General features: G+C 39.4%; 1 protein-coding gene across 1 annotated transcript in view; it reads left to right on the forward strand.

Moving 5' to 3' along the window:
* Positions 1-14,400, forward strand: part of sfswap (splicing factor SWAP) — a 53,214-nt gene that overhangs the window by 25,882 nt on the left and 12,932 nt on the right. Inside the window, exons 14-17 of the mRNA XM_084383763.1 lie at positions 3,470-3,666; positions 11,135-11,631; positions 13,432-13,563; positions 13,966-14,103. Coding sequence (XP_084239889.1) covers positions 3,470-3,666; positions 11,135-11,631; positions 13,432-13,563; positions 13,966-14,103 — 964 coding nt within the window. The remainder of the gene's footprint in view (positions 1-3,469; positions 3,667-11,134; positions 11,632-13,431; positions 13,564-13,965; positions 14,104-14,400) is intronic.

The following is a 14,400-nucleotide window of genomic DNA, read 5'->3' on the forward strand; positions in this document are numbered from 1 at the left end:
TGTTTGTGAATGCCACTTTTGCCTCACGCATGTTATCAACTTTATTTTCAAGGTTACAGTCACTTCTCTTAATATTAATATATTCTTATATCACTGGCTATTTATTTCAAAAGTGATAGGCTTTTTTACTGGATGCTGGACGCAAGTGTACATGAAGTTGATTTGTAGCATCTTGTTATACACCCTACAAAATATTGCAATTGCCCCCTCTTAGCTTCAAAAATCCGTCTGCTACACCCTCCCTGCAGAATGACTGCACGATAACTTGAGCAGATGCTGATGCCTCCTCCATGAAAGCTAAAATACTGCATTCAAAAGCCCAAAAAACGGGAAATGACAGCGAACAATATCACATAACATAACATTTTGTCCTCAGCTTCATTACTTTTTTGCGAGAAAGTTTTGATGGAAGTCTTATTTCTGTGTTGTCGAAAAATTCAGACCAGTGTTAAGCTGTACATCAGCAAAATCCTCTTTTGAATTTAGTAGATTGCACTGTCGTGTAGGACATTAAGTAACTGTAATGTATGAAACTTGAAGGCACTGAAGACTCATTTTCTCCATCAGTGATTATTCATTGATCCTAGCAGAAGAAGCAGCTATTTTCTGCCAACTAACAGTTTTGGTTTTGGTCTCACTTGAGAGATTTCTGTATTTCTGTTTTTGTCTGTGCTCTTCTCACTGGTTTGAGGAGGGCAGGGCTCAGTTGGAAAGTTAGGCAAACTATTTTCAAGCTTCAGTCGTAATGTAGCATTATTAAAATCAAAATGTGATGACAGGTGGTGGTTTGTTTGCTTATGTTGCTTGGCCACTGTCAATCAAATGTGATCAAACCACAACCACACAGTCCTGATGTAGCAGATTAGCAGACTTACTGAGAGTTAAGCACTTAATTAACAATAACTGTGAATGATTGTTTTAATATTACCTTTAATTGTTCTCATTTAGTTATGAATATTTAATGTTATAGAACAGCGCTTCTCTCAGAGGTTTTACAGTATCTTAAATGTGAGACAGAAAAATTACTCGCTATTAGGCTGGAGAGTTTAGTTATATTTACTGAATTATGATTAAGCCTTTCAAGCTATTCAGGGCATTGGAAGAAAATCAACAGAAGAACCACCTTTAATGCTGTTAAATCTCTCTTAATAAGAATAAATAAAAGTGAGCAACATTGGCAAAAGTAGGCATTTATTTGTAGCACTTAACAACCTTTTTATACGTATGCCATGGATTTGAAAAAGGCTACTCTGATAATTAAGTGATTTAAAATGTGTTTAGAAGTGCAGTCCTTAGTGTAACCTCTTAATAGCTTTGCTCACTAAATGTCTATCTATGTTTGTGCTTGAGTTAATGATACTTTCTACAATACTTAGCATACTGTATCCTGATGCAGTGGTATTAGGCCGCCTCCGGAGACACGTGATTGAGGTGCCAAACCTCATGTCTGTGGTTCGACCAGATACCCTGAAGACAGTGTAGGTCTTTAAAGATGCTGATTTCAACGTTTCATGAGATCTGGAAGGACAGAGCAAAAGCGTAATCATCTGCCTTCTACCAGAAAGACAGCTGCAAAATAGACCAAGGAATGATGGACAGACAGACAGTTAAGACAATTGTGCCACTTTTCAGCATCAAGGGGGCTGACAGGGCCCGTTTAGGTTCAGTAAAACAGTCTCGGAGTGTAATGTTCTCTCTCTGAGCTGACAGACGGCCAGAGAAAGAGGCTGGAAAGGCCTAATAAATAGCTGACTGAATTGGCTTTGCTGTGTGGCAAAGTGGCTGTCAGTCAGCAAGCCTAACTTGATCAGATAGCAGGAGAATCAGTGGCACACAGCAGAACGCTAATCTGTATTGATGGGCTGGAAAACAGCCACACACACTAAATGCGCTTTCCAGTGATAAGTACATGAGTCTACTAGGTCGCTGCAAACATTTCCCAAAGGATATACATGTTTATTAGTGGTGGTAGACGACGTAAAATACCAGTATATATCAACTCAATGTGGAGACTATGCAGATGCCATATATACTGTATATACAGATATGTATTCTGTAAACATAAAGTGGAGACTATACATTACAAAGCCTTATTTGCCATTTGAATTCATATTTTTGGCTTTAGAGTGGTTATGATCAATAGTTTCTTAATAATCTAATGACAGTGCAAAGTGAATAAGGTTAAATGTGAAAGGTGTTGTTTCTTAGTGATGAAACTACAAAGAGGTTAACCCCTGAATCTGCAGCTCTCCTTGATTTTATAGAGCTTTATAGTGAGTTTTCAGCTCATTTTATAGCTAACAGCAGCTGCAGTTAGCATCAGTTAGCAGTTACTCTGGTGATATGCTGCCCTGTACATGTTTGAAGAATGAATTCAATGTGGCCAATTCTTACATCTTGCACCTTTAAGTTTAACTTATCATTATTTTAATTAGAAAGGTGAAGTAGAATGTGGCATTTCCATAAATGACTTAAATTATCAATCAGTAATCAGAAAATCTCTTCAACACTTTTCACACCAAGTTATATTAATGCTTCCTATATAATCACACTTGACAAAAGAAAGATCGCCCTTCATGATAAGCGTCAAATTTCAGAGTAAATTATAAATACCATAGGCGGACTCAGCCTGGCCAAGACTGTGTATTGTGTCACTGTCTTGGGTACAGATGGATTCTGCTCCACTTGGCTATTGTTCACACTATACTCAAATATGATTTGCCTCGGCAGCCGGCCTATTTTTAATCTCGAAGAGATAACAGTGGCCCCAGCGGTTGCATAACTTAAACTAGTTTTGCTTATACTTCGCTGTCTTGGCTTGTTTTCTCTGTCTCACTCATCCCGTTGCTCTCTGTGCCCCATCACACTCCTGTGTCCTCCGTACCTACCTATCCCCTACCCGTCTCTGTCACTTCATCTCCTATGCTCATCTCTCAAAACCGTGCATATTTTCCACACCAGATTTCACTCAGATGTCTGGCTCCTCTCCCCTCCACCCACACGTTCCCTCCTACTTTGCTTTTTTCTCTACAAACTTTGAATTGCATGAAATTACCTATCACCAGAGACTTAGTCAGGCCTTATCATTTAGAGCGGGAAATTTGTCAATCCACAGCAGTTGGAAGCTCAGAAAAATACCAGGCATCACCTTAGTTAGATGTGACAGTATGTGTGAAAAAACTCACTCACTCCCATGTTTTGCTCTTTATGTCTCCATCTGTGTCTTTCCTCCCTCTCTTTCAATTCTTTGCCCTCCAAAGACCAATCACTTATGTCCAGGAGAGGGTTATCCAAGTGAAAAGCAGAGCTTCTCTTTCTTTTCAATCATCTGCTCCTCCTTCACAGCAATGTAGAAGAGGTATCTAGCTGTGGTAAAAACAAAAAAAATGGGACAGTGACTTCAATTTTTTTTCATCTTCATCCAAACACCCTTTTCTTGTTTTTTACCCTCTCATCTCCCTGCCCTTAGCCAAGCAGAAACTGGAGGATCGTCTAGCAGCTGCAGCCAGGGAGAAGCTGGCCCAGGCATCTAAGGAGTCCAAGGAGAAACAGCTCCAGGCAGAGAGGAAGAGGAAGGCAGCGCTCTTCCTACAGACCCTGCGGAGCCCCTATGCTGGGGAGCCTGAGGCCAAGAGAGCTGAGCTAGACTCATCTGTACAGCTTGAGGTATGTGAATGGTTGATACAGGTGGGCCAGTATTTCTCATGTGTTTACGTGTCTATCGTGACCAAGTCCCAAGTGGCTGTCCTAAATAACAAGTTTGTCCCCAGTTCTACTGAAGTGTAATTTCAAGTCGCATGGAACAGGCACAGCGTATTGTACTGCATTATCGCAAGAGCTATAACGATGTAAATGAAGTTGTGCTTTAATGAGAGTGTGTGCATTTAATGACATTCCCATTACTGTAAGTCTCCATTAATCTCTAAGACCAAATGTCTGCATCCATTTAAACTACAGACATCTGTTAGTGAGATATATTTAAGCGTTAATAGCCTGGATGCCCAAAGTTGCATTGATAAATCACAATCTGTGGAGGGTGTGATTTATCACTCCATGGTAGGTGTGAATAACTTTGCTAAACTTTATAGTCCTAACTTTCTGCTTATACACACTACATGCCTCTTTCTTTTTCGTAAAACTTCTCGTCTCCTGAAGAAGAGACTAACCTTTATGTTGTTGTTTCACGCCTGGAAGATGCAAACTTTAATCTAAAATATTGGTACAGCATTGTGATGATTTCCAATGCCAAACTGCTTCATCTTTGAGTGCAGTTTGGGGCACAATATTGACGCTAAAATCATGTTGGGCATCTAATATAACAAATGTCTTGTAAAGGGAGACTAATTGCTGCTTTGAGTTACTTTACTGGGCTAACTGCAACAAGTTGTAGTCGGAATAAAAACCAGAGTTAGCCAGTGATGTTGTAAGAAAGATAATGTGTCAAAAAGGGCTTAATTTCCAAGTTGTTCGGCAACATTCAAGTGAAAATGATACTCGCTATAACATAGGTCAGAGAAGATGGTTACTGGGTTCCGACAGGTCATTGTCAGTAGATGGGAGGGGTATAGTGAGGGCAGATTGTCCACTAGTTAATTGATCACAGAGGGCATCGTTCTCTCAGAAAGATGCTAAACTGGGTCGCCAGATATACTTGGGTGGCAGTTGATATATTCCTGAGCAGCCTGCCCAGGTAAAGTCTATGTGTGGGAAACACTTTGATCTTTAAACATGCACAATATATTGTTATGCGGTGCTGTGTTAAAATAAGGCAAGAGGCAACAAAGTCTGCCATCCCTGTAACACAGCATAATTCAACATATTCAAGCCTCTGTCTCGTTTTAATGTTGTCTGTGAGCTTCTGTAAGGCCTGCCAGCTCATATCATAAATTATTAAAATTCCTAATGTTGCAACAGTCATTAACCTGGATCCATGTCTCAAACAATGCTGTGTTTGATCCTTGAAGTTGAGGGAATTGTGCCTGATAAGTCTTGAAATTAGATGAAAAAGTAAGCGTGTTAACCCTGTGGTTTTGTGTTATTCCATTCAAATGAAGCAAATGTAGACATATCTAACATGTTTTCCTTACTATGCAGAGGTATGTAACCTTAGAGTTTTAGAGTATACCAGTCCAAACAAATATTTTGAACTGACATGCATACAAACTTCACATACTTCTTATCACATCTGGACATTTCCCCCTGCTCATTTAACATAAATAACCACTGTTTAGTTTTCCACACAAAGTTTGAGAATGCTGTACAGCTACATTTACCACATTTAGTTCTAAAATCCTGGAATATAAACAATATAACTGATTGGGGTGAAAAGGAGGCTTTTTGTAATATGTTGTTGATAATTCTAGGTACAAAAATTACACCCACTAATGCACCAGTGGTAGTGGATAAATAAGCAGCAAATTTGTCAGGACAATTGAATAATGGAGCCTGCCACATCAAATTGTTTATGCCCACACCCCTTGCTAGACCTCTCCACCCAGAGGTCAGTGACAAATTTCTGCTAGCTCTACTTTCCTTTTCAGCCTCTTCTATTTTGCAGTTAAATCTTTGGTAATTGTAGATGTGGAAAAAAATCACATTTACCGCAGGTGGTTGCATAACATCATACTAAACATAATTGTTCTTCATGTCCGAGTCGGATTTTAAATCTGTCGATTCCAGATGGCATAATTATGTGTGTGTCACTGTACTGATAACAGTTTTCAGTTTATGTAACCATGCAATATCAGATAAAGAGATGAATGTCTGGTTGTTGAGGGAATGTCTTGTCATGTATTTCAGTCAGATATACTTAAATATTATGAAATGACATTGAAAGATCTCATATACATTATATTGCATTTTATTGTTGTCAGCGTTATAACTGCCCTCCATGTACAAGCAGCCTTTAGCCAAGTAGGACATGTTCCTTCCTGTATTGTGTTCCTGGAGCAACATTGCAATCAACCAATCACAGCCCTCTGGCATCATCAGTGTGCTGCTGCTGTGCTTCTTTTTAAAATTATTTTCTATATTTTTCCAAATTCAAGTTAGTGCAGTCGAACACAATCCTTACCTGCATGACCTTAAGTCACTGATATTTAATCTTTATAGTGTAGTACTCACTAAGAGCTGTAGCTTTATGAGCTACTGTGGGGTTAGCAAGTTATTTTGCTAACTAGGCTTTGCTAACAAGTAAGCTTGCCAATAAGCGTGAATATTGTACACTAACATTCACTGAGATCCATGGCATTATTGGAAGGACATCTGACAATATAGGATAATGGCTGAAAGATCTTTTGCTAATTTGGAGCATGGCTGCAGAAAAGACAGAGGTGGAAAATCAACGTATGTGGCTCCTAATAGAGAAAAATAAAAACTGAATCATAGAAAACTGCCTTTCTTCTATCAACCAACTTCCCTATTCTCTGTTTTGGTGCCCCAGAGATGAAATAGGCTATCGCTGTTTTAAAATTCTCTTTTGTTAAGTTTCGTAGGAGTGCCGCTGTAATGCAAATTTTAAAAGCCTTTTGTCTGTCATATTAAACATGGACACAAAAGGCGAGAATACTTTATAGTGTAAATAAGACTGGGTGGTGGTCATTTGATGTGTAGATTGCCTGTCCATTTGATGGATGTTGCATGTCAGCGCCTCGTGTGCACCCAACTGATGCGTGGTAAACTGGCCTATTGCCTGTTGGACCAGGTGGCAGTGGGCAGGCTCCTGTCACTGTTGTGCCAGCCCTGCCGCTCTTCTCCAGATGTTCTGTGAATTCTGAAGCGGCCATCAGAGCGTACGTATCCTGAAAGATTACCAACATTTAGGTCATTGTCCAACTGAGGAATACGTGGACGATGTAGTTGAATGAATGGGCAGTTTGAGATTGTGAACTTGGTGTTGGTTGTCTTAAAAGGACTATATGTATATAAAAAAAAAATATATATAATCAACTGGCAATTGGTAAAAATTGGACAATCCATGTTTAAAAGTGACTTTCCATTAGAACAGTGAGACAGTACAGATTGGTGTTCATTGCTTTTGTAAGTTGATGCTGTATCTTGGAAGACCAGGAAACGGATGGTGCAATACTACAGTGTGTTGGAGTTTTGAAGTTGGCTGACTTGGATCTGTTGATGTAACCTCTACATGTTTCCCATGGTGCTCATCATGTTATTAATGCAAAAGCACTACAACAGCTAGAGTCAGCTATCATGGGTGAACAGAATCCGCTGAGTAAGCTCTATAGGCCTCGGCCATTGCTTTGATAAGTGACTCTGTAAATGCTTTAATTCTGTGACTTTGCAGTTTCTTGGTACATTTTGGCTCATCATGATGGGGATCCTGGTGTTTAACCCCTGCAGGGTTTCCAGCAGAACAATAAGGTGTCAGTTTGGCACAGTCTTAAAGGGTCACTCCCCTCTTTTATATGTTAAAAGTCTTTTTTACCGCTCTTGGGAGGAAAACTGAATATGTAAAGAAAAAAGTTGCATAAAAACTTTTCGTGGCTCAAGAAGGTGCTGAATGAAACTGCCTTAAGTGATGTCACTTGAGTCAGCCTTAGTTGGGGTTGAAGTTCAGAAATTGAACATTTTTTAAAGAATTTGAAAGAAGTTTTCTAGTACTGTTTGAGGCAAATGGTTCAAGGCTTCATTACCCACTACTAGCACAACACACCCGTCAGTGGTTTTGTGGGTAATTAAGGCACCATTTTAGACACGGTCAGGAAGATGAATGTGTACAATTAAAAACGACAATATATCTCAAGTTCTGCTGCATCAATTTTGTCCACAGTGAGTCTGACATTGTCATAGGAGCTAAATCCATGGAGTACTCTTTCACATCCTTTTAAGTCATGGAAATTGCTGGCTTCATCTATGTGTTAAAGCCGTGTTTTTCCGTCAGTCAGGTTTTAACATAAGTATTTCTTCCGGGTTTATTCAGACATGACAGGACAGTTACAGACAGAGCCCTAAAGCTCTGGAGAGGGAGCGGTGGCCGGCTGAGAACAGCAGTGAATTGGAGAGTAAAGATATGAAGCAGTAAGCGTTTCTCGGGTCTCTCACAGGCTGCCATCAGCTCTGGATTTGCAGACTGATTTTGCATTTGAAGCCTTAATTAATGACCATTGTGAGCAAGAAGGGAGGCTCGCCTGCTTCTCAAAGTCTAACTACTAAAACATTTTCCCATCAATTTCCTAATTTCTGCTGCCTAGCTTAACTTATAATATCTATCTGCATAAAATGACAAGAATAAAATCAGGACTCAATTTCTGATTGATCAAGTGCTATTTAAACTGAAAATTTGATTATGATTTTGACCGTATGAGCAGTTTTTTGTTTGTGAGACTAATCCAACATGAGAAGAATCTCATTAAATGTCAAACCGTCTCATTCACAGTGCTTCGTAGTTAATTAAATCTTTTTTTCTTTTTCTTTGACTGTGGGAGATAATTGATACATTCATTACTATGATTGTAATTAGGCCAATATATTGTTTGTTTGTAGTTTGTTTGATCTCTTTGTGCATGTTTTATCTTGTGCTGCTGCAGTTTTTTAATGCTAATCTGACAGCATTCAATTCAGATTTGTCTCGGTGAAACTTGCAAAGTTATTGAGACACAACACAACAAGTAAAATCATCATTACATTTCTAGAATGATGTATATGTCTGTGTATTTTTTACAACTTTGATTGTATTTGAGGTTGCTTTGGTATAAGAAAAGTCATCAAGATGTAAACGAGGCTTCTCACTAATCAATACTGGTCCCTCCCTCCATTTCCTCTCCTCCTCTCCAACTTCTTACTCCTTCCATCCAGTCCAAACTTCCCTATCTTGCCAGAGCAGATGTAAGAAGGCGGACATTTTCCTTACCTGGTGTTTGGATAAGCTTCTTCTACGTCAGTCCTAATTTTAAACCAAACCTGGCCTCCTATCATTTCATTATATCTCTTTGAGCCCAGACACCAGATAGTGTGGAAACAGAAAGGTGCAATAAATATCCTTCCCCTCTCATCTTCCCTGCCTGTTTTTTAGGTACTTATTGATTGTCTCCCTCCCTGTGCTGCCTTTGCTTCCCTTCCCTTCCCCTCTCTGTTTGTTTCTGTCCCTCTCTCCATTTCTTTTTGTGCTCCACCCATTTCTTACCAATTTTAGCAGATGGGTAGGAGGAGGGGTGATTGAATTGACAAGATTCACGCCACACATTCATTTCCTCTCCGTCTTCCATATTCATTACTTATCACTTGGGTGGTCATGTCATTTACGTTATTGCAGGCATATAAATTATGCCATAGGATGTCTCCAAAAGCCCTTGTTAGTACCGGGAATGCATACATAAGTAACATGGGTGACCCCAGGAATAATCTAAGACCTAACCCTGGAAGATGAAATCTGACCTTGGAAGATTTAGTGTCATGTTTAATCCACTGATGGACTAGGGCTGTCTTTTCAGTGTCAATCCAGTTCCAAGCCAATTTAATATAAGCGGACAGAGGCACGTTTGCTCTGTATTGTTCAACCCACACCATTTAATCAGCTGAGTAAGTTTTTATTTATCTATTTTTTATTTTTAGCTAGCCGGTTATTGTCCCATGCCCCTTTAGTGCACAGAAGATTACTTATATTACCTTCTTCAGAAAAAAAACCTCTTGATGTCCATTGCTGTTGTTGAAGTTTCATCTATGCTTCTCGTCATGAAGAAGAAATCAAGTAAAGATGATTTTAGATTTAAAAAAAATATTTTATTCTGTAAAATGTTTCCAACCAAAGTATTTAAACAGGTGACAATAGATATTTACGATTCGCAAATACAGTAGTAGAATTAGAACTTTAATGAATAAAAGACATTATAATATGACGGCAAACATTGCATCCATGCATTTACATGGACAATATTTCTTCATTTAAATCTCCCTGATTAGAGATTCCAACTTAACTGTTTACATGGATGCTAAAAAAAAGTAATCTGATGAAGATCTTTGTTCACATGCCCCAAGCATTTAATCAGAATATAACTTTATTGACATGCTCACAGTGGTTCAGACCTCTGTGAAGCATTCAATCTGCTGGATATTTAACAGAAAAAGTTTATTTTATATTAAGACCATTAAGAATATTCAGTTGATTCATTCATTCATTTGCACCATCTGTCAATCCACTTTTCACATTCATGTTTGTTGAGCTAACATTGGCTAATGTTGCAACATGAGCTGTCAAGATTGAACTTAATTAACAGTAATGATGCTGTCGTCTTGAGTATGAACAGGAGCCTTAGACGAATTATCCTCAAACCCCACATCCACACCGTAGCAAGTCATGTTTACCAGTCGTTGCGCTCCCATTAGATCATCCATAAGCCTGTCTGGGTCTGAACCACTTTTGCCGTTTTGAATTTTGGCCTTGTAACGTTATTAGGCTGCCTACAAACCATCGAGGCATTCAACAAGTAAGTTGTGTTGGCCACAGACCAACCAAACAGAATCGATTTGAATAAGCGTTTACATGGTTAATAATTTCCTATTGAATTGGAATATGAAAGGTTAACACCACCCCTCTCGATTTGATTGAAAATTCATTCTGATCAGGTGAGATCGGAGCGATCTATTCCAGTTGAGGTGTTTACATGAGGCGTTTTTATTCAGATTGGGTGTTTATTCAGATTATTAGTGGAATATTAGGGTCCATCTAAACACATTTACTGTAACATTTTCTACAAGAGAATTGAGAAAAAGTATTTGCAGGATGTCCTTTCACTTATATCGAGTAAACGTAATGTTATTTTTTTATTCTGCCATTACCATTCAAGTTGTATTTCTCTATAACATTGTCAAGGGTGGACACGGGGGTATTGCATGAATAAATCTTTAATCTCTATACACAGCCAACCTTGTAAGTAGACAGGCCCCCATATTGATTGTCCTCAGATGTACAGAGATATCAAGCATTTGGGAATTCATGTTATGTCCCAAATGTCAAAGAGGGGCACTGAGGGTTTCATTTAATCAATAAAATGTTTGTTTTCTTTTTATATTTAAATCAATTAAAAAAGTGAAGGTCCAGTATTTAAACATGCCAAAACATTATTTTCACTAATATTTCTTTTTCTGTCTGTTCTCTCCTTTCTACCTTTGTGTCTAGATGCAAGAAGCCCTCTCCATTCTGTCTGATGCTGCACCCCCTCAACACTCCCATGCACTACCTGCATATCCTCAGGAACAAAGACCTGCCATTGAGATCCAAGTAGCCCATCGCAGCAGGGAGGCACCATCCTCCCACGCGACATCCAGGGGAACAGCCAGAGACCGAGACAGTGATAGAGATAGAGACAGAGAGAGGGACAGGGACAGAGAGAGAGACAGAGACAGGGAGAGAGATAGAGACAGAGAGAGAGATAGAGAGAGAGACAAAGAGAGAGATAGAGACAGAGAGAGAGACAAAGAGAGAGATAGAGACAGAGAGAGAGACAGAGATAGAGATAGAGACAGAGAGAGAGACAGGAACAAAGGGAGGGACAAAGACAAAAAGAAGAAAAAACATAAGAGGAGGTCAAGATCCAGATCGAGGTCAAAGTCAAAGTCAAAGTCGAAGAGCAAACACTCTCTTCCCAGTGCCTACAGGAGAGCCCGCAGGTCCCGGTAAGACACCTACAAAGCAGTGTACTCACTCCAAACTGTCAGTGGTTGGCTGGGAGATTCTATCCATCTGTCCAAAGATTCAATTTGAATTTGATTCAAGATGCTGTGATTTGATTACACAATGACTTTGTGATGCAGCTTAACTTTTTATTTACATATTTTTGTCTCATTCTATGACTTTGTCGTGTTAACTTTCCAATTCAGTTAGAGGAATTTTCTTACAGTGATCAGTGCAGTTGTCCAATTCATATCTTTATTGGCCTTTGCTGCTGGTTGCGACAGGTGCTGCACCTCAGAGGAAGCACTTTTACTGTCTTTTACTGTTTGTTTTTATGGTGTCTTGCTTTACATGGAACCTAATTTTCAGTGGCATTAAAGATCTGAACTGAACTGTCTGCTGTGAACAGAATCCACTTATTTTTGAATGGACCAAAGACCAACAGCAGTCCAAATTCTTAGCAATTTCTTGGTTAAATCATTATAATAAAAAAATGATAATGATGTTGAGGTGACACAAAACAAAGTTATCTTCCAAAAGACCTTTCAGTTTTATGTCCAAGCAGGTTTTTATACTGTATTACAAAGAATTTGCCTTGTTGTTTTGGTGCATGACAATAAACATAGTATAAGGAATATAAAGGAAGATAAAAGGAAGTACTGCAAGTCGAAAAATCTGACTTGACACAATAGCCATTGTGTTTCAAAATAAAACTCCAATATTTCTCATGTTAATCATCATGACCATGGCTTTAATATCCCCACAAACAATATAAACATTAGCAAATTGGAGAAGCAAGCCTGTGTTTGTAATAGCTGCTGTTAAAGGTATGAGATTTAATGTGACAGACTGGTAAGATAATGATTAATCACCCTCTGTTTAATATTCCACTTCAGCTGAACCTTTAGTGCACAGCACAATGCAACCATGTGAATAAAATGTTCACAGAAAAAAATCTATCCCTACGTCTCTGTTCTTTCTCCTCCGACTGCTTTTGAAAGAGGAAGAGAAAAAAGGTGAATAAATAAAACAAATTCACACAATTGTTAAGGGTTGAGAAGAAGTGATGAAAGGTAGATCGGCTGCTTTGTTTCTGCTGTTGATCTGTCAGACTAAAGTGAACAATATTGACCAGGCAGCTGTGTTTTGCCACCCGAGCACAAGCTGACATTAACTCAGCTGGCCTGTCCTTTCTGTCTTTGATTTTAGAAAATTGGTCTAATATGCTCCTCTAACCCTGGCTATTTAATGTCTGTAAATGACATGCATGCTCTGCATACTAGCCAGTGGGGGACAATGAATGCAGTCCTGCCCTTTTCTGGAAGGAAATCTGAGAAATGAATCTCTTATATCTCGCATTAATATTTAATTCTGTTTTCTTTTCAGGCCAGTTTAAAAACAACAAACATTATTTACATACTGAGAGTCCACATGATGTAATCTTTATTGAAGTAATTCACTGAATCATGGTATGTTTTTGTCCTGCAGCTTAGTTGCACAGTATTTGCATTAGTCTTTAACTGCCTTGATGTACATTTACACCACATTTAGGTCTTCAGATAGTCTAATTCAATCAGTACAAACCGTGATTGGCTATTCTTGTTTTTAAATTCCCCATCCTGATTGCCCATTTTATTTCTTTCTCTTGCGCATTACCTCTGTCATTGTCTTATCACTCTCGTTTCGCCCCCCTCTCTTCTTGTTTTTCATTTCAAATGCATCAGCTCATCTGCCGAGCTCCATCTTCTCTAATTTAATGGCTTCCCCCATCTTACTCCTTCTTTGTTGTCCTGTCTGGCCAGATCCCGCTCGCACTCCCCAGGGAGAAAGGACAGGAGGGGCCTCTCGTCAGAGAGGAGACGTGAGGACCGAGAGCGTGAGCGCTATCATCCCAGCAGCAGCTCCAGTCTGCCCAGGGGGCATTCGAGATCGAGGTAAACCTAACAGCAGGTGTCAGTGGTCTGTGGTGTGAGGATGCGTCACGGGTCTCCACATTTACACGTGTCAAGGCAGAGAGGGGCACCAACACTGCCACAATGATGTGTCATGTCTTAAATGTTTGATCTTTTTCATTTGGTTTCACAATTGGGAACCTTCATTTGGTAAACTGACAACTCTGAGTGTGTATCTACTATTCATTAAGCAACGTTTTAGATGTCTTAATCCCCAAATAACCACTGACGAAAACTGCAAGGGACAGCGTCTACTTAAATGCATTTCAAGTAGGGCTTTTCTGAATACACAAGCACTCTGATATATTGTGTATTCTCTGGTGTTACCGCCTGAATCTGAAATGTTTAAGCTCCTGCACTTCCCTTCTCGCTTGTGTCTTCCAGATCCCCTACTGAAAAAAGGAGCTCCTTGTCATCCTCAGGACAGATGCAACGTGTGGGTTCCTCTCTCTCCCCGTATTCATCACCCAGAAGAGTTTTGTCCCCATCAGCGAGCCCAGCCTCCAGCCTGGCCCACTCCAGGTAACCCTCTACAAACCTGTCAATCAACCAGCTAAGCGTTTAGATTGCTTTGCCGGCTGTAACTAAAAGCCTCCTCACTAAAGAAACCAAAGGCTAAAGCTGACAACTGAGAAGATTTATACAATATTCATTCCTTTTCCTTTTAAACGTGTCTTATTTATACAGATATATTGTTGCCTCCAGGCCTGTGAAGCCTCTCTCATGAAACCAACAGAATCCCACATAAACAGACACAATAAGTAGCTGAGTACTTCAGAAACTGGCTATTATAGCAAGCTGTCAAAACTGTGTTTGTAC

Source organism: Pagrus pagrus, assembly GCF_965226575.1.
Source record: "Pagrus pagrus genome assembly, chromosome: 19".
Taxonomy (NCBI): Eukaryota; Metazoa; Chordata; class Actinopteri; order Spariformes; family Sparidae; genus Pagrus; species Pagrus pagrus.